At 48.9% G+C, this 17,676-nt stretch overlaps 1 protein-coding gene across 9 annotated transcripts in view; it reads left to right on the forward strand.

The window, feature by feature from the left end:
- The first annotated feature begins 286 nt into the window (after positions 1 to 286).
- Positions 287 to 17,676, forward strand: part of Ptpn5 (protein tyrosine phosphatase non-receptor type 5) — a 61,243-nt gene continuing 43,853 nt past the window's right edge. For 3 of the 9 annotated variants that reach the window (XM_040284619.2, XM_078046363.1, XM_040284626.2), the window contains exon 1: positions 287 to 358. In XM_040284619.2, the coding sequence (XP_040140553.2) occupies positions 302 to 358 (57 nt within the window). In that variant the 5' untranslated portion in view covers positions 287 to 301. Of the gene's footprint in view, positions 359 to 1,181; positions 1,319 to 7,883; positions 8,057 to 17,076; positions 17,167 to 17,676 lie in introns of those variants that run through there. The other 6 variants (XM_040284623.2, XM_040284625.2, XM_078046362.1 and 3 more) reach the window with 4 other exon arrangements.

Raw genomic sequence — 17,676 nt, forward strand, 5'->3', positions numbered from 1 at the left:
ATCATTCCAACTGTTGTGCAGAGAATCAACTGCAGATCAAGGGTGGAAGCTGAGAGACTAGTAAAGAATCTATTGCAGAAATCAGGCTAAAGAGGTCAGTGACTAGAACCAGGGTAGCAATGGTACGGTGGTTCTCCTGGGCTGCCCCGTGCAAAAAAAAAAAAAAAAAAGCATTAAAAAAAAAAAAAAAAAAAAAAAAAAAAAACCTTAGGATCCCCACCCTGTATGCAGCCCAAAGCATCAAAAAGCCCCCCTCAGGATGCAGTGTAGGGAATGGGCCAGCAGGGTGCCAGCCTGAGGAATGTGGAGCTTGTGGGCAGTTGCTTGCACGTCCAGGCCCTTGGTGCCCACAAAGAAGGTAAGACAGGTGCTGTCTTTCGACGCATGTCAGGTGGGTGAAGGAAGAGGTGTCCACGCGCCCTCGTTCCTCAGAGAGAGAACACCGAGGAGTGGGAAAATCCGCACCTCTTGCGAGTCCTGGAACCGGTTCTGAGCTATTGGCACTGAGTGCGCCCGGGGCAGCTGCTGCACGTAAGCAGGTGTCAGCACCTCGCGGGAAGCGCCACGGCCCCTGCTCAGTGCACCGCTCTTCCTACCAGGCCCGTTCCCCAGCTCTGACCCTTTGTATCGTTTGCCTCTACCCCCATCCTGTCTGCCTATCTGTTCTACCCCAGGTTAGGTACGCACTGCCCTGCTGGGGTCCCTCTGGCGGTGGCCGTAGCCGCGCAACTCCGACCCGGGGCTCCAGGAGAAGAAAATCATGAATGAAATGGATGCGATGCTCCCACTCCCCCGCCCTCCCTGTCCAGACAACCTTGGTTTGGGGGCGGTGCCTGCGGGGACTCCGCTCAGAGTTGCCGGGGGCCGGGGCGCCTGAGATGGGTTCAGAGGTTAAGGGTGTGTGATACTCGCCCCCTGGGGACCTGGGCGCCGCGGGAGCTCCCCACCCCCCACCTTGCGAGCCCTGCGCAATTCCCCCCCAGCGGCGCAAGCCCGCCCGGGGGCGGGGCGGAGCCAGGGCTGTGGGTGCCCAACCGACCCGGCGGCTGCGCTCGCGACTCCGCAGCTCAAGCGCATTTGGTGGGGCGGTCGGGCAAGGGAGCGCGCACGGAGCGCGGGACTGAGCGCCTGGCGGACGGACCGACGGACGGACGCCCCCGCACACGCAGACGCACAGAGCTCGGCGCGGCCCCCGTCACACACACAATCGCGCAGACACACACACAGGGACACACGCAGACACACGCACACTCGCGCGCGTACATCCTCCCGCCAGCCTGCCTGCCCGCTCGCCGGCGCCCGGAGCCCGCTCTGGCCGGTAAGTGCGGCGCCTCCGTGGGCGCCTTTGTGTATGGAGCCGGAAGGCGGAGGGCGCGGGGTCCCTACTGGGGCGGCCGCGAAGCTGAGACCTCCTCCAGCTCAGAACGGAGGAGCCGGCGCCCGCCCCCGCCACGCCCCCCCGTGGGGCTCCGGGCGCCCCCGGACGGGGGGAGGGGTCTCCCATGCGGGGGAGGGGGCATGACGCTTGGTGGCCGGGAGGCAGCGGCAGCCACTCCCCGCGAAGCTCTTGCGCGGTTCCAGGGAGAGATCCGGACAGTGGTCCAGGTCGAGCCTCTGCGGCCCAGGCTAGTGCGTGGCTCTTGGCTGCATGGCCTCTCCAGGGTCTGAACCCCAGGAGGGAGTTGGAAGTCGCCGCCAGACTGATGGCCTCTAAACCTCAGCTCCCACAGCCTTCTCATCATCGCGTTGCCTTCCCGACCCTTTTGCTTTAGGCACCGCGTCCCACCCACTCGCAAAATAAAAGCCCAAAGTGTTCCCCTCCCCCATCATATTGCTTTTTCCTGGATGAGGCCCAGGTTCCTGCAAAACCCATAGATTGCCCAGGTCAAAACCTTGAGGGGGTGGAGGGGTCCCTGGAGGTGGTCCCTTAACCAAGAATCGCACATCTTAGAGGGTCAGGACCAGAAGAACCTTGGGAACTCATTTAACCCCTTCATTTTACAGATAGGGAAACTGAGGCCCAATGAGGTGGTTTGACCAAGGTCACCGGAGAGTTAGTGGCAAAACCTGCATTAGAATCTGGGATCCTTGGCTTTCATACTCAGCCCCTCCCCCACACACACACACAACTAGATCCTATTCCCATTGAAACCACAGAACCAAAAAATTAACCTAAGAACCACGAATATTTGTAATTCCAGCCCTGCCCCCATTTGAAGCGGCAAGTGCCATTCATTTGCTACCATTTTTACAGTTTAAAAAAATGAATAAATAATTGTCCTTTCATTTGTTTCATTCATCCTCTAAGGCGAGCTGTTTTGCAAGCACTCCAGGTTTAGGATTTAGTTTGGGAGAATGAAACAGCTCTGGAATGGAGATGAGATTCCAGGGTGTTAGTCCCAGTCCTTCCAAGAGTCCCTGAGCCTGAGAGTCTTCAGCTGGCCCAGTGGCACTCAAGGATTCCTCCTCTTCCCCCACTTTGACTTACTGCATCCCTCCCAGTCTCTCTCCCCTACTCCTTAAGGACCCAGGTTTTCTAATCCAACCAGGCTACCTCTTCTTCCTTGGTGTTTGTTAAGCGCAGCTTCTTGGTATTGTTGACAAAGCTACTAGGGAATCTTTAGTTACAACTACACCAGGTTCCAGAGTGTCTCAGCACAAGGCTCAGTCAAGGGCAGCTGGGTGTCCCATAGCTGATCCCCATGCCTGGTACAGAGGGTGCCCCCAGAGGTGGGTTGAGGGAGTGCAAGCATAGGTGTCTGGTGAAGGGATGAAGTCCATCACCTTCCAAGAGACTGAATAGAATGGTTGGCAGAAGGACAATGTTCAGTCTCTAGGGGCCTGAGGCTCTGTCTCAAGAGCTTCTTTCTTGAGTGGGCTGAACTGAGCCAGGGGGCCAACTGGCATAACTCCAGGGGTGGTCCCTGGCATTGTCCTCAAGAGGCACGGCTTACAGAGACACAGACACTGTAATGAACAGTAGCCCTGGCTTTTTGCCATGCAGGGGCTTCCACTGCGAGAGTGCAGAGAGCAGGGTTCCAGGCCAGGCCAAGGCTCTTTGCTGGCTGTACAATTTCAGTAAATGCTCACACTCTCTCTGCATCTCAGTTTCTCCATCAGAAAAATAGGATTGTGAGATTGGAGATTTTCAGGATATCTTTCAGGTCTGAACTATGTATTGAGGAAAGGTGGGAGGGGGGAGGAGAAGAGCACTTTTATATAACTACTATGGCCCTGAATTCCTCTGCTTTGACTCTCTGAGGGTATAATTCCTGACTTAAAGAGATAATAATGTAGGTAGGATACTGAGCACAGTACCTGGGGCTTAGAAAAAGCTCAAGAATTTGGTAACTATTACTACCATTAGGGCCCCAGCTTTATAGATATTCCCTCCACTTCCCTCCTTCAAATCATCCAAGGACATGGGATTTTTAAATCCTTAAAGTTCTTCTCTCTCAAAACAATCTCTTCCCTGTGACCTATTCCTGGATTTAATGCTCAGACAGCTTAAGACATCCATCCTAGGAAGAACAATACTTTTATTTATCAGTTATTTTGCAACATAATGTAAGTAATAATATATGAGTGTGTGTGTATGTACACATATAGTGCCAACACTTTCCTTACGCTTTAACTTTTGTATTTACTCTTCATAACACGCTCACAGTAGTGTTATCGGGCCCCTTTTACAGATGGGGAAGGCAAGACTCTGCTTTTAGCTTTTCTAAGGGTGCATGCCTTAAGAGTGTCAGAGCCAGAGAGCTAGGCCTCCAGCTCAGATGATCTGACTCTAGAATCTCAATTCTTTTTTCTGTATCATATTGCCTGTCCTTTCTGGAGACTTGCCCTAAAAGAGAGACAATAACCCTCTGGAAAGAGTAAAGAAGAGGAGATTTATCCTTCTGGAAGATCAGATGGCTTCTCACAGAAGCTAGGTGGCACCTGAGCTAGGTCTGAAAGTCTTGTACATTAGAAAGACTGGAGGAGCATTTCAAGAAGTGGAAGTGGCCACTAGGAAGGACTTCTAGGACATGAGCAGAGCAGTTCATTCCAACTGGAGCAAAACAGATCAAAGAGGAGTGATGGGAAGGAAGGCTGGATCAGAGGGGCAGAGGTAGTTAGGGCACTGAGTGACAAACTAAGGGGTCAGTCTTTAGTTTGAGTAGGGGAGACACATTTTAAAGTGTGAAGAAACTCACTCTGCCCCATGGAGAACAGGTTGGAGGTGGAGAGCCTGCTGGCAGGGAGCCCAGCTAGGAAACGCTGTCGCTGTCGGCGGTGGAGGTGAGAAATAAGGAGGGTCTGGCTTGGGGTGGTTGTAAGAATGGGTAGAAAAAGGAGTTGATGCAAGAGGCCTCAGTGTCACCAAAAACCCAATTTGATGTGGGTGCTACAGGGAGGGAGGAATAAGTGACAGCAAGGCTTTGCAGCAGAATGGATGAGGTTGCCATTCTAGAAGAGCCCAGCTGGGGAGCTTAGAAAGGAACCATGACTCTGACGGGGGACCATGACGATCACTCCTGCAGTGCTGGCTCACCAGTGACCATCCATATTGTCAAGAGCCAGTTCATTCATTCATCCCATTCATTCTCTAATGAATGTGAACATCTCTGATATGCCAGGCTCTTGTAGGCTCTGGGGATGCACGGCTGAAAAAGATGAACTTCCTGCCTAAGCTCTCCCAGGAGAGACAGAAAATAAAACCTAAGCATAAATATTTCTTATGGAAAGCTGTGCTCTGGAGAAGAGTAAAGCAGGATGAAGGGTTACTAGGGGCAAAGGTTGAGGAAGAGATTGGCCTTTAAACAGTATTGCCTTTGAGGCAGGATATCTGAACAAAGCCCTGAATGAAGCGGAGACCAACTGGAATAGCTGTCAAGGAAGATAAGTGCAAAGGCCCTGGGGTAAGAGTAGCTCAGTGTTTTCAAGGAACCTCAAAAGTAGCTGTAAGATATAAGCAAAGGAGAAGCATGGCAGAGAAAAGGGTAGGAGAAAGGGGCAGGGCCAATGATGTAAGTTCTTCAAGGCCTGAGAAATGAGAATTTGCATGGGGTTAATGAGTCCAAGAGAGCTTGAGTTCTGTTCCCCTTGGGTACTTAGTGCCTAGAAAAATAACCCTGACTCTACTCAGTGGCTCACTAAATAGTTAATGGATGTTGGAAATGAACATTTGTGTGGGAGAATTCATACGTTAGACTTACTATGACCCTCTATATAAAGGTATCATGGCATAGTAAGGACATAGTCGCCTGTGGTCTGATCACAGTGGTAAAGCTTAGAGGACTTGAATGTCTGTGTTGAGATTCAAATATGAATTTTTGAGTCAAATCTGCATATTTTCTTCAGGAGGGCTTGATATTAGAAACTGCTGTTGACTAAGACTAAATAGCAAAACATCCCTGAAATTACTGTAAAACAATTAAAATGGTGACATCTGGGGGTCTTCCTTCATCCCCCTTCCAGCACAAAGACACATCCTCCTGGCCTCATTTCACCTTTCCATTGCGTAACTCTCATGCCTTCATAAGGGCCCATGTTTGTAAGAGAAGACATCTTCATCATCCAACACCCAAAAAGACAAGTGAGGAGAGAGAAATCATTTATAGGAGTAGAAATTCTTCTCTGACACTTAAATAATTATTTGAATGAATCTACAAGTGGGAATTGGAGAACTCCAGAAGGTAGCCGGTTATGTAAGACATTCAACTGCATTAAACTGGACCCAGGACCTGTGCGCATTTCAAATTTGATGGCGCCTGATAACCAAATATGTAACCAGTTCACCAGGAAATATCTCTGAACTAGTGTTCCTGCCAGTGTGGATCAGCACAGCGGTCTGTATAAGTGTCCATGTTCTAATCCTAAACTTATCAGTGAGCAAGTGACCTGGGGTAAGGTTCTCCCCGTCTCCCAAACTCAAGTTTTTCTTATCTCTGTGAGGTAAAGCTTGGGTTTCTAGGGCCTCTGAATCCCAAAGCTTTTCTGGCCTGGCCTATCTGTGGGCCCACGTTATTGTCTTTGAACAAAACAGTGTTTGTGTACAGTGTGGACCCCGTGGTGCTCAGATGGTCTTGGTGGGTATGAGGCAGACACCCTGATCCTGCTGTGGAGATGAGATGGTCCCAAGAGCAGAGGAAGCCAGGTATCATGTTGGATCTTATGATAAGCAAATTGACATATGGGCTCAGTCTTAGAATCATAGAATCTCTGAGCCTTCTAGTACAGACTCCATTCAGATCAACAGATCTGTCGCCTCTAAATTGGAAACTCAGGTCATCCTAACGGGAAAAAAACCTGAAAATTTTTGAATAATATTCTTCCAAGAAAAAAAAAAACTCTTCCTTGCCTTAAACTAGAATATTATGGAAAATAAGATCTCTCCCATTCTTCTCATCTAGTGAGAAGTGGAAGGCACTTTGGCCACTATATCTGCAAAGCTCAGAAATTTCTGCCATGTAAGATTGAAGAAAGCATTTGTTTCCCTGAGCTTGCAACACCTGGAACAAAAGCCACCCTCATTCCTGTGTCCCTTGAAGCATCCATGACTCTAGTTTCCATACCTGCAATGCAGCATGGGTTGAAAGGGCTTTCCTTGAGCTCCAAGCAGGAAGCCCATAGTTGGCAGATATGTCATGGAGCACGCATCCTGGTGCATATTCCTAACTTCAGGCTAGCATGGGGGATAGGCTGTTCACAGTCCAGTCTCCTGAGGACTCTGATAGCAAAATGAGGACATTGAATTGCCTTACCTTTTTGTGGTGAGGTGGGAGGTTGCAGTTATTAGAGAGACATACAGAGATTCAGCATGTCTTTTTTAAGTCAACACAAATGCCCTCCTGACCCTGCCCTCTCTCTGGAAACCATTCAAGAAGAATTGGTGGACTTCAGTGGTGGCAGCTATGTGGGTACCTGGAGTCAACCTCACAGATTGTTGCAAGGCTGATAGTGTGTCTATGTCATCACCTGCCAAGGGGTACTACCCAGCCTTTAAAAAATAAATCACAGTTGTGAAAATCATACAGCCCTACTAATACTAGAAAACATGTGAAATTAACCATTCTTTTGGGAAATTACTCATTATATACCTACCAATGGTAATGTGGTAATTCTATATGTATTTTTGTCGGTTTGTTTTTGTACTAGGGATTGAATCAAGGGATGCTTAAACACTGAGCCACATCCTCAGATCTTCTTTATTTTTTTATTTTGAGACTGGGTTACGCCAAGTTGCTTAGAGCCTTGCTAAGTTTGAGGCTGACTTTGAAGTTGCAATCCTCCTTCCTGCCTCAGTCTCTGGAGCTGTTGGGATTAGGATGTGCAACACCATGCCCAGCTTTGGATGCTTTTTTTTTATTTATTTTTTTTTAAAAAAAAAAAAGAATTTTGTTTGCCTGGCTTGAAAAAGACCTCTGAGGGAAGTCTTAAAAGTTGAGTCTGGGAAGACGTCATCAATTTAAAAAAAAAAAAGTATATTTTATGTGAGCTCTGTGTGGCCTTGGAGGTAATAGAAAGGAGGAAAGACAGAGGAAAATACGAATGAGTCAAACCTCCATTTCTGAAGAATTATTGTGATGAAAATGCCTTGTGGGTAGAAAAAGAAAGCTCTCAGGGGAGACCATAGTGGGTGGAATTCATTCATGCATATAGGTAATTACTGCTCTGGGCATCGTGGTGGACACAGGAACCTCAGCAGTCGACATGATCAGGAGAACCTTGCCCTCAAGAAGATGATGTCTAGTTGCCAGAGAAACAACCTGGCAACAGTGACCCATATTGATGCATGCTATGATAATAACAAGACTAATTTTTACTGAGTGCTTAACTGCATTCTCTTACTTAATCTTCGGTAACAGTTCAGTAAAGAAGGTTTTTGTTATATTCAGTTTGCAGGCTCAGAGAGAGCTTAAGTAATTTGCCAAGAACACACAGCAAGTAAACAGGCAGAGCCAGAAATCAGACCTAGGCTGCAGCTGCTCTGGTGCTGAGACACAGAAACACAAAAGAGGCACCTGCCCAAGGTGGAGGTCACAGAAGGTTTCCTGAAGGAGGGGCTCAGGTGAGCATTTTCATTTAAGTTAGTTGTATTCTTCTTTAGCCCAGGATTTCAGAAAATGAGTTCCTCCAGCAGCAGCAGCAGCCAGTTCTGCTTCCAGGGATTCCAAACTCCCAGGGAACACTACCTTACCGAGTCTCTGTCTCATAGGAAGATGGTCACTTTTATTCTTGGTGCTTATGCAGGAGGTAGTAAGGCCAGGGAGGGGCACTTTCTTTACCCTCCAACATCTGCTGCCTCTTCCTCTTCCCTAGCAGCCCTCCTTCCAACCCTGTGGTATCTGGAATATCATGAGGGCCTCGGGGGCCCCTCTTGGACACGGGGAGAATCAAGTGAGTGGGCTGCAATTAGCCAAGTCCAAGGCCGTGAAAGTCGTATTCTGTGCCTGTCATTCACCTGGAAGCCTGGACTTCTTGGCTCCCATCACCACCAAAGCCCCATCTCCCCTAAGCACATATGTAGCCAGTTTCTCTCTGCTCTTTCAGTTCCTCCAAGGCTCCCTATGGCCTCAGTGGCATTTCTCAACTGGGCTCCTACAGGCCTTTGGGTAGGAGAGTCATTTGCTCTGAGAGCATCTCTGATCTCATCCTTTGTATCTGCCAGTAGCATCCTTCAGTCATAGTGACAACCAGAAACACACATAATTTTAAGATCTATTTTATAAGCAACCTGAGGTATAGATCTGAAATGGTCTATTCAGTGAGTTTTGACAATCATGTGAACTTGTATGACTATCACCGAGATCAAGATGTAGGACATTTCCATCACCCCTCAAAGTTCAGAGGCAATGGTTGCTATCATTGTGGGATAATTTTGTCTGTTCTCCACTTTCATGTATATGAAATCTCATAGGTAGGTGGCCCTTTGTGTCATAAAGTAGTTTTTGAGATCTGCCCATTGAGTTGCACAACACACATACAGAACTAACTCTGTTCTCTCTCACTCTCATTTCTAAATACCAACTAGAATAGCAATACCTGCTTTTTTTCCCCTGAGGAAAAAATGGCCTTTGAGTTAAGATCAGTGTCTTAGCTGAATGCTCAGAGCCCTCTGACAAGACTCCAATTGGAGTCCCTCTTATCCCCAGCCTCTAGCCCCACTCACGTGCCCCTCCTCCCAGTATACCTTGCTCATTTCCCTCTCCAGACCTTGGCCCTTGCCATGTGTGCACTGCCTGGAAAGTCCTTGTCACATATGGTGACTCCCCCTTGACCTCTCCCACACCCTCACATAAGACAGTCTCAGTTTGCATCTAACACAGCCTGGCTCTACTCACTGTGCTGGAAGCTAGCAGAGTACAGGGACCGGGTTCAGCTACATATTGCCACAGGCCCAGCACAGAGCCTGATATTAAAGAGATGGCTATAACAACCAGTCCTACCATTAGGCATAATTATAATACACCAATAGAAATAGGAAAAAAGAAATAGATGCAAAATTACAGCAGGTTTTGCCTCAAGATTTAAAGACAGAGTTTAACCCATGAAGTCCCAGGTTTTCAGTTCTGCAAATATTTCAACAAAATGGACACGGGTGCCTAAAAACACGTGGGAAATCATAATCTAGAACTTCCATACATTTTTATTAATTGGCATTAATATTATGTTAATAATATTATGTGATTATGTGCTATACAATTATATATTATATACTATATTTAAGTTTTCGAGGTGTTCCACATCTGGGACGAGATGAAGCAGATTAAAATAACTATGCAAAATGGATCCTAAACCACTCTCTAAAGAGGATTAAGACCAAAAAAAAGTAATCAGGAAAGCCTAATCTCTGACTACTGATGATAAATATACCCTGAAACTTAACTGTCAGTGAGCAAAGGCTCCAGTCTTTCCCCCAAATACCTGGCATCAGTGAGTGTGAATAATGCAGCTCGGGGTCCCAAAGGGACGAGGAGTCTCTCCAGGAAGGTTCCTGGAGGAGGTGAGCTCCAGGATTGTCAAAGAGAAACCTGTGTTGAGTCTGGGACTTACATAATCTAGAGATAATTCATAGAGATCCTTAGACCATGATCTGTCCCATTGTGACCCTTGGAAGGGCAGGAGGCCACAGCTCCAAGGGGAAGAACAGGGAGACAAATGTTGAGAGACAGGGGTGAGCACGGTTCGAGGGTGGACCAATTTCGTGTCAGAGGAAAGTTTGGGGAATCCACTTCTTTTACCTACTCTTCCCAGGGGCTCTGGCTCTGGGGACCTAGAAACAGCCTGGAGCTCTCCAGAGGGGGAGTCATCAGTTCTGCCAGGGAGGCCCTTGTCATCCTCCCGCTCCTCTTTCTGTGTTGTTCTCATTAGCTCCCGGAACACCTGGCAGAGCCTGAGGAAATAGGAAACAGACCTTTATAGCTGACAGCACTGCCTGGCACAAAGAGCAGGAACATCTCATGCCGGGTTGACTTAGAGGGAGACCGGAAATGAAGCTCTGAGCCAGGTCAGCAGGAATAACGAACGAGGAGGATGTCCACCTCAGGATTGCCTAGCACTCCCTACACACGTCACTCCCTTCCTGGCCGCCACCACAACCCTGCAGCTCCTGCAGGGTGGAAACTGGGGCTTCTAGAGGTCAGATACTCCTCAGGGCCCCAGGGGAGAAGACAGCAGGATGCAGCATTTCAACCAGGTCCCCTGCCTCTGAATCCATCCTTTTTCCAGAGGACAGTGGTTGTGTGAAGGTGTGCCACGTCAGGATGGTCAGTCTGTCATATTTTGATTCAGCTCATGACTGAGGACCTCTGCTGACCGCTGCCCTGGGCTCCAGGTTTCCAGCTGTCTTCAGCACAAGGCAGCGAGAGGATCCACCATCCTGGCTCCTTCTTTTCTTCTCCACTGGCTACCTGAGCAGGACCAGCGGGACCACTCACCCACTCTCGTGTTAGACCCTAACCCCTCTTAGTGCTTTTCAGCGCCTATGTCTCCTTTACTTGTTTGTCACAAGGGACAAATAGTAGGGATGGAGCTTATATTTATTAAATTTGAATTCAGAAGGTCAGACCCTTTTCAACCTTGATTCCTGGTCCCACCTAGATTTTTTTTTTTCCTAGTTCACACTAGTCTTTCTCCTTGCAGAAGAGCCTCAGATCTAACTGATGTTTCTAAACCCAGGCCTTGCTGACTCAGTTTGATTCCATCAGACTGTATGATGGCAGCATTTCCCCAGCTTGTACTGCCACAGCCCGAGCCAAGTATGACCACAGGAGGGTTCATCAGAGGCTGGGGACAGAGGTCCTGATGGGTAACTAGAGCTTACGGTGGGTATGGCAGGAGCTAGGGCTCCTAGTTGCAGGTAGGAGCAGACTTTGCCCTGGACCTCAAATTTCCCCTCTGTAAGTGCATCCAAGCCCTATGGGAAAGAGCTTTGAAAGTGACAAAAGTACAGAACAGACGCCAGACAGAAATATTGCAGAAGATCCAGAGTCAGGTACAGGCAATACTTGGCAGTTCAAGCCAGGGATCGCATCATGAAGTCTAGGGGTGAAACCAGATGTGAGTAGAGACCAAATGTAAAATAACATGTAACCTGGGTGCCCCCAACACACTTGAGGTCTAAAGTCTAGGTTCAGGCAGGGAGGGGAGAGCTTCAGGTGCAGACAAAGTCTCATCGTAGTGGCAGGGACTCCACCTGTTAGAGCAGAAGGCAGAAGGCCAGGTGCTAAGTTTGTGCCAGACCCAGACAAGCAACATTGAGACTGAATTAAAACTCTTTTAAGGACAGTACTATTGGCTAGCACTTAACACAGTGTGCTATGTGCTATGCGCGCTTCTGAATTAGGCTTACTCACTAGGGATTTATTGAGTTAGGTATTACTACTGGGCCATATTATAAATGAGGAAACTGAGGCATGGAAAGATGGAGCAAAACTCTTGACTTCATCTAAAACTGGCAACATAAACTCTCACACTCATAGATCAAAACCAGCTATGAGGAACCACTTACACCATAGTTATTGGCAAATGCCAATTGACATTTTTTGGAATATGCTAGGCCCTGTTTGAAGCATTTTACATGTATCACCTGTAAAAACTGAGTGTGAAAATCAAAATTCATTTAATCTTCATAACAACCTCTAAAGGGTGCATACTGTTATCTCCACAGATGAAGAAACTGAGGCGCAGGGAAGTCACATATCTCACCCAAGATCAGCCAGCCAATAGGGGGGCCACGATTCACACTTGGGCCATCCAGTGTCACAGCCCACCACCTTTGTAGTGTTTTGAATGAGCCATTTGTACATGCTCAAACTCTATCCACTTTTCATTTACCTTTTTGAGAAATAGTATTTAAACATTTGCCTGGTGCCAGATAGAGTAGGCATGGCAAACAGGAAGGTCCATATCAAGAGGCTCTAAACCTGGAGGCTTAAACAAAGCCTGGACCTGGAGCTGCAGCAAAGTGAGTTTGAAGTCTGCTCCTCTCAAATATGCCAAGTGTGTGACCTTGAACAAATGACTCAGTCTCTCCCGGCCCCCATCTCCACTTGTGTGGAAGGAGGAAGGTGGCTGTGTGCTGCCTAGGGTTCTAGTGAGGAACAGTGACATCGTGCCAGGTCAGTGGTTGGCATGGCATCCAGCTCACAGTGATCCCTCACTTTGGGAAGTCACAGTGATTACAAACCCCAGGCTTGGGTACGGACACTCTTGTGAGGAAGGACACAGGCATCAGCAGATAATCCCCATCGGGAGAGGTGAGAAAAGAAAAGGGAGCATCCAGCTGTCCTGAGGGAGACAGGGAGGGTTCTGCTGCAGGTGACATTTGAGCAGGGTCTTAAAGAGCAAAGGAGAGTTTTCCAGGCAGAGAAAGGAAATGGGAGAGTGGTTCCCAGGGGAGAGGAAGTACATTCCAAGGCATTGCAGACAGGAGCAGCATCTCACTAAAAGGAAATACCAGAACACACCTATAAGAGGTGTGATCACACTTTCATGTTTATGACTGCCTGTTTTCTCCTTGTAAATTAAACTGTATACCTGGGGCGGGGGTTGTAAAGAGAGGGAGCAGTCTTGGGGAGCAGGGGGTTAGACCAGATGAACTTTGAACCTCAAAGTTCTATGGTCTTCCTTTGAGGTCCTGTGTACCACAGTTTATAATCGAGTCCACCCACAGCACCAGATAATCTCGGTGGAACAGCCTCCCCTCTGCTTGGTACTGGGGCAGCCTCTACCTAGGCTCCATGGACCAAGGCCTTGCTTCCCTGCTGCTGTGAGTGCCCTCTGCTGGTGCACTGCCACTCCACCATCTGCCTCCTTGCACTTGGTCCCAGAACCAAAGACTGTCCTGTAAGGAAAGGCCCCTAAAGGCATTCACTTACCCTTTGATTTCTCTTTGGGGCTATTGAGATTCAGATCAGGGGAAATGACTGGACCACAGTCACACAATACAGCCAGCCTGTGACCACAGCCCAGAGATGGTGGGTCCTTGACCAGTGAATATATTTGTCCCTCCATTGATGGAACACAGCAGACACCATCCCACACTCCCCACCATACCTGCCTCCCAAGGCCAGTTCCTGGAGGTGCCACTTCAGTGGAGAAACTTACAGTCGTGTCTAAGACTGGGCTTCCAGTCATTCAGTTCCTGGGAAGGCACAGCAGGGAGCACCTTCGGGATTGTTGGGCAACCCCCCACCCGTACCCCCAGCTCCTCCACTAACTTACCCACTGTATGAGCCCAGCAGACATTAGTTTCTGCATCTGTAATATGGTCACCCTTACATGCTACCCAGTGGATTATGTTGAGAGTTCTCTAAAAGAACATATAGCAACTGTTATACTGGTCCTCTTTGAAGAGTATGGTTTTCATTAAAGGCTAAAAAGTAGAAGAAAAGAAAGGTTAGGAATATGGGCAGTGGCGGGCAGATCTGTAATTACCAGCTGTGTGGTACTGGGCAGATCACTTCCCTTCTCTGAATCTCCATGTTGCCCTCTAGAAAAATGCAGGTAATGATAGCGTGTTTCTCCCATGGCTGTCGTAAGCACATTACATGGTAAGGCTTCCCCAGGGACAGATGCTCTTTCTATTGTTGATACTATTGTCATTGTCATCTTTTTATCAGGCAGGGGGCTGTGGAAGATGTTCCTGAACAAGTGACCCAAAGATTGATTCTGCCCATTTTCCTCCTTCTGGTCACCACTTCCTTTCCATCCTCACCAACCAACCGTGAGAGCAAAAGAATGTGGGTTTTGAAAGCAAGTAGGAGTGGCCTCAGGGAGAGGCTGGAGAGCCTGAGCTGGACCACAGTGAGGTTCTTGCCTCTCTACCCCAAAAATGGGGTCAAAACATAAAGCTCTGGCCTCAGCTTGGAGTTCCCTGACCTCTCGATGCTGCCCACACAGCTGGCCTCTGCTGCTCAGGTCCTAGTGTGTTGACCAAGATGTGCAGAGAACCTTTGTGTGTCTCTGCTGTCCCTACCACACCCAAGGTAAGGGTTTTGCAGGATGGTGACCTTTGACGCCTCCCTGCAGCCACCTCCTCAAGGCACAGGAGTAGCAGTAAATTTAATTATGCCAGATCTTTGGACCAAACCACAGGCTTCTGCAGGCTTGAAAACTCGTTCCTGTTGTCCCCAAGAACTATGCACAGTCCTTAGATGCCTCACTCATCCTAAGACTGCCAAGGCAGGTAGGCAGAGTTCAGAGCCTGGCCCACTAAGACTGCCAAGGCAGGTAGGCAGAGTTCAGGGCCAGGACGTTGCATTTAAGAAACACAATAAATGCCTTATTGTGTTTCTTAAATGCAACGTCCTGGCCCTTGGCTGCAATTTGTGCATTGTCTGCCTTCTCGCCTTCCCCACCATCACCCTCATTCCTCTTATGTGCTGTGCCTCTGTTGGTCATTTGCATAGCTCTGAACATGTGCTGTTTACTAGAACCCATGATAGTCACCTCCACATTTTTCTTATTCGATGGTAAACCTCACCTCAATCCTGTGTGGAAAGAATCATCAGCCCTATTGGCCAAATTAAAAAAAGTTCAGTCCCATAGTGATAAAGACCCTTTCCCAAAGCCACACAGCTTGACTGGAACCGAGTAAAAATCTTCCCCAGTGAAGGCTTTCTGGGGGACTTGAAGATTCAGCTGGAGCTTAAAGACTGAGCTAGATTTTGAGGAGGGGTGCAAGAGGTGATGGCATCCAGGCAGGGGACTGTGCTTCCTGGTCATGGAGGCGCAGGAGAGACAGTTACAGTCTGAAAGTTCAAGCAACTGGGGCAGGTGGTCCAGCAAGCCCAGGCCAGGACACCCCCTTTCTCTTCCCTGGATTATCACACCTGACAGTCCCAGGTCAAGAGTCCACTCTTGGTGCCAGGAGATCTCTGGTCAGGTATGGAAGAAATGCCTTATTGTGTTTCTTAAATGCAACAAGGCTGCACTCAGAGCTCCCCATCACCCTGGCTACTGGTAAAGTCAATCTGAGTCATTACCGGGAACCTGTCTCTACCTGCTGCTATGACTGCCATCCATCAAGGGAACCACACTGAGTAAGCTGAGATTCCTTCCCCTCCAGCCTGAAGGGCCTCTCTAGGGTCCGCTGTCTCTGCCCTGGGTGGGGTTTGCCTATGTGGAGCACAGAAACCCTAGTCTAAGATCTGGCCCTCTCCAGGCACCTCAAAGCCATTCCCAGGTGATCCTGCCATGGCCCTCACACACATCAAGCACTGATCTTGGAACCTGCTGGCTCCGTTGCTTCCTAAGCCTAGACATGGCCTCCACTCCCTCACCTTCACCATCCTGATCAAGAGACTCCCCTCAAGGGTTTCAGCACCCACAGGACACAGAAAATGAAGGACAACTCCTCGGGGAATATGCCCTTGGTCCTGTCACCAAACCTCCCCCAGGGCCACTAGACAACATCTGTCTTATCTATCGGGGAACAAGGGAAGGGAAAAGGAAAACATCACCAAGGAGCGGCTCAGCAACCATCCTGTCCTTTGCCACACTCCCTCTCCTTGCTGGCCTTGGCAGACTGAAGTCTTTCCATTCCTCAAATGTGTCCTATTTTCTCTCAACTCCAGGCCCACTCACGTGCCCCCCTTCTGCCTGGACACCACCCGCAGTCAGTCACTCCTGCTCCTCATCCCCGTCACTCCTATGCATCATTAGGAACCTCAGCAGTGCTCCCAGGGTCGACTGCACGTCTCCCATCAGACATGCCCCCTGGCCCTGACCATTTTTTTTTTAACCTACATCCCCCAGGAGATGCTTATAGCTCATTATGTTCCCAGGGGCCTCACATGTGGTCTGCACACAGTAGGTTTTTGTACACACATGTTGAGCAAATGAATCCCGAATCAGATTCAGCCACTCCCTGAATCAGACTCACTTAAAAGATAGAAAACTGTTGCCTGAGCCTGTCAGCAAGCTGAGCCGGCCCTGTGACTTTCCATTTTCCCTTTCATGGGACCCATGAGTTCCCTTCCATCCCTGTTCTGTGGAGGATTCAGTCACGCCCAGGCCCCAAATCCATCACCAGGGTAGGGATGAAAGGGAATTCATTCATCTGGGTCCATCCCACCCAGAGAACACTCAGACCCTGTATTTGGGATCCAGAACACTCCCAAGTTTGCAGTCTGCTCAGACATGGGGACAGATGGCTGGACAGTGGACAGCTGGGCCAGGAGGGTAGGCAGCTTGGAAGGATGGAAATAGCAGTGAACTAAGCATTGGGAGTCCTGGGCTCGGAGCCTATCTGTTCCCCGAGTTTGCTGCACAGATCAGTCGGGTTCTTTGGCTGCCAGCAACAGAAACTGACTGAGTAACCTAGGCAGCAGAGAGATTTATTAGAAGGCTTGAGGGTGTGACACAGAAGTACCAGATAACAGAGCTTTGGTTTGAGGGTCCTCCCTATGGTGAAGGGAAGGCAGGGTACCAGATCAGGAGAGAGGTAAATCTCAGAATCCTGTGTACTACCTGAAAATATTTGTTAGCATACCGTGTGTCCTGAGGCAAGTCATTTCTCTGGGCCTCCATTTTTCCAACTGGATGTTCTGAAGTTGGCCTCTCTTCCTCCATTCACATCTCCAGTTTGCTTTTTGCTGAGAAACTTCCCGCCCTGGCCTCAGATGGCACCTTTCCCCATCCGGACACCTTGGGAATGAAGTTTGAGGGAGCTAGGTGAGTGTGTGTGGTGCCCCACAGCCCACCCATTGAGGAGGCCAAGCCTTCTCCACCTGCATGCTCTGTGATTTGTTACTCACTTGCCTGAGGTGACCAGCCTGATCATTTCTTCTGCACTAAGCCAGCATGGCCTCTGCTCCTGCATTGCTGAACATTCTGGATGGCATTATGGGCTTTTCCTGGCCATGATCTGGCCACCATCTCTAGCTTGAGAAGCTCTTAGCTAGAGTCTGCCCTCCCAGAAAATCCAAAGCTACCAACCTTGAGACCCTGCCACTGGCCTGCATTTGACCTTTAACTTGTCCATTAATAGGCTCAGGGCCTGTGCTGAATGCCTAGATACGGCAGTGGTGGTGAAGGGAATGAGGATGTTCCAGAGTCTCAGAAAGCCAGTGGGGGAGGCAGGTGCATAAACAGCTAATTATAGCAGCAGAACAAAGTAAGAGACAACAGAAGTGGAAGCCAGGTGTGTGGGGAACCCAGAGGCAGGACAGCTTGGTTCTTCTC

The sequence above is a fragment of the Ictidomys tridecemlineatus genome, chromosome 4 (genome assembly GCF_052094955.1).
Source record: "Ictidomys tridecemlineatus isolate mIctTri1 chromosome 4, mIctTri1.hap1, whole genome shotgun sequence".
Lineage (NCBI taxonomy): Eukaryota > Metazoa > Chordata > Mammalia > Rodentia > Sciuridae > Ictidomys > Ictidomys tridecemlineatus.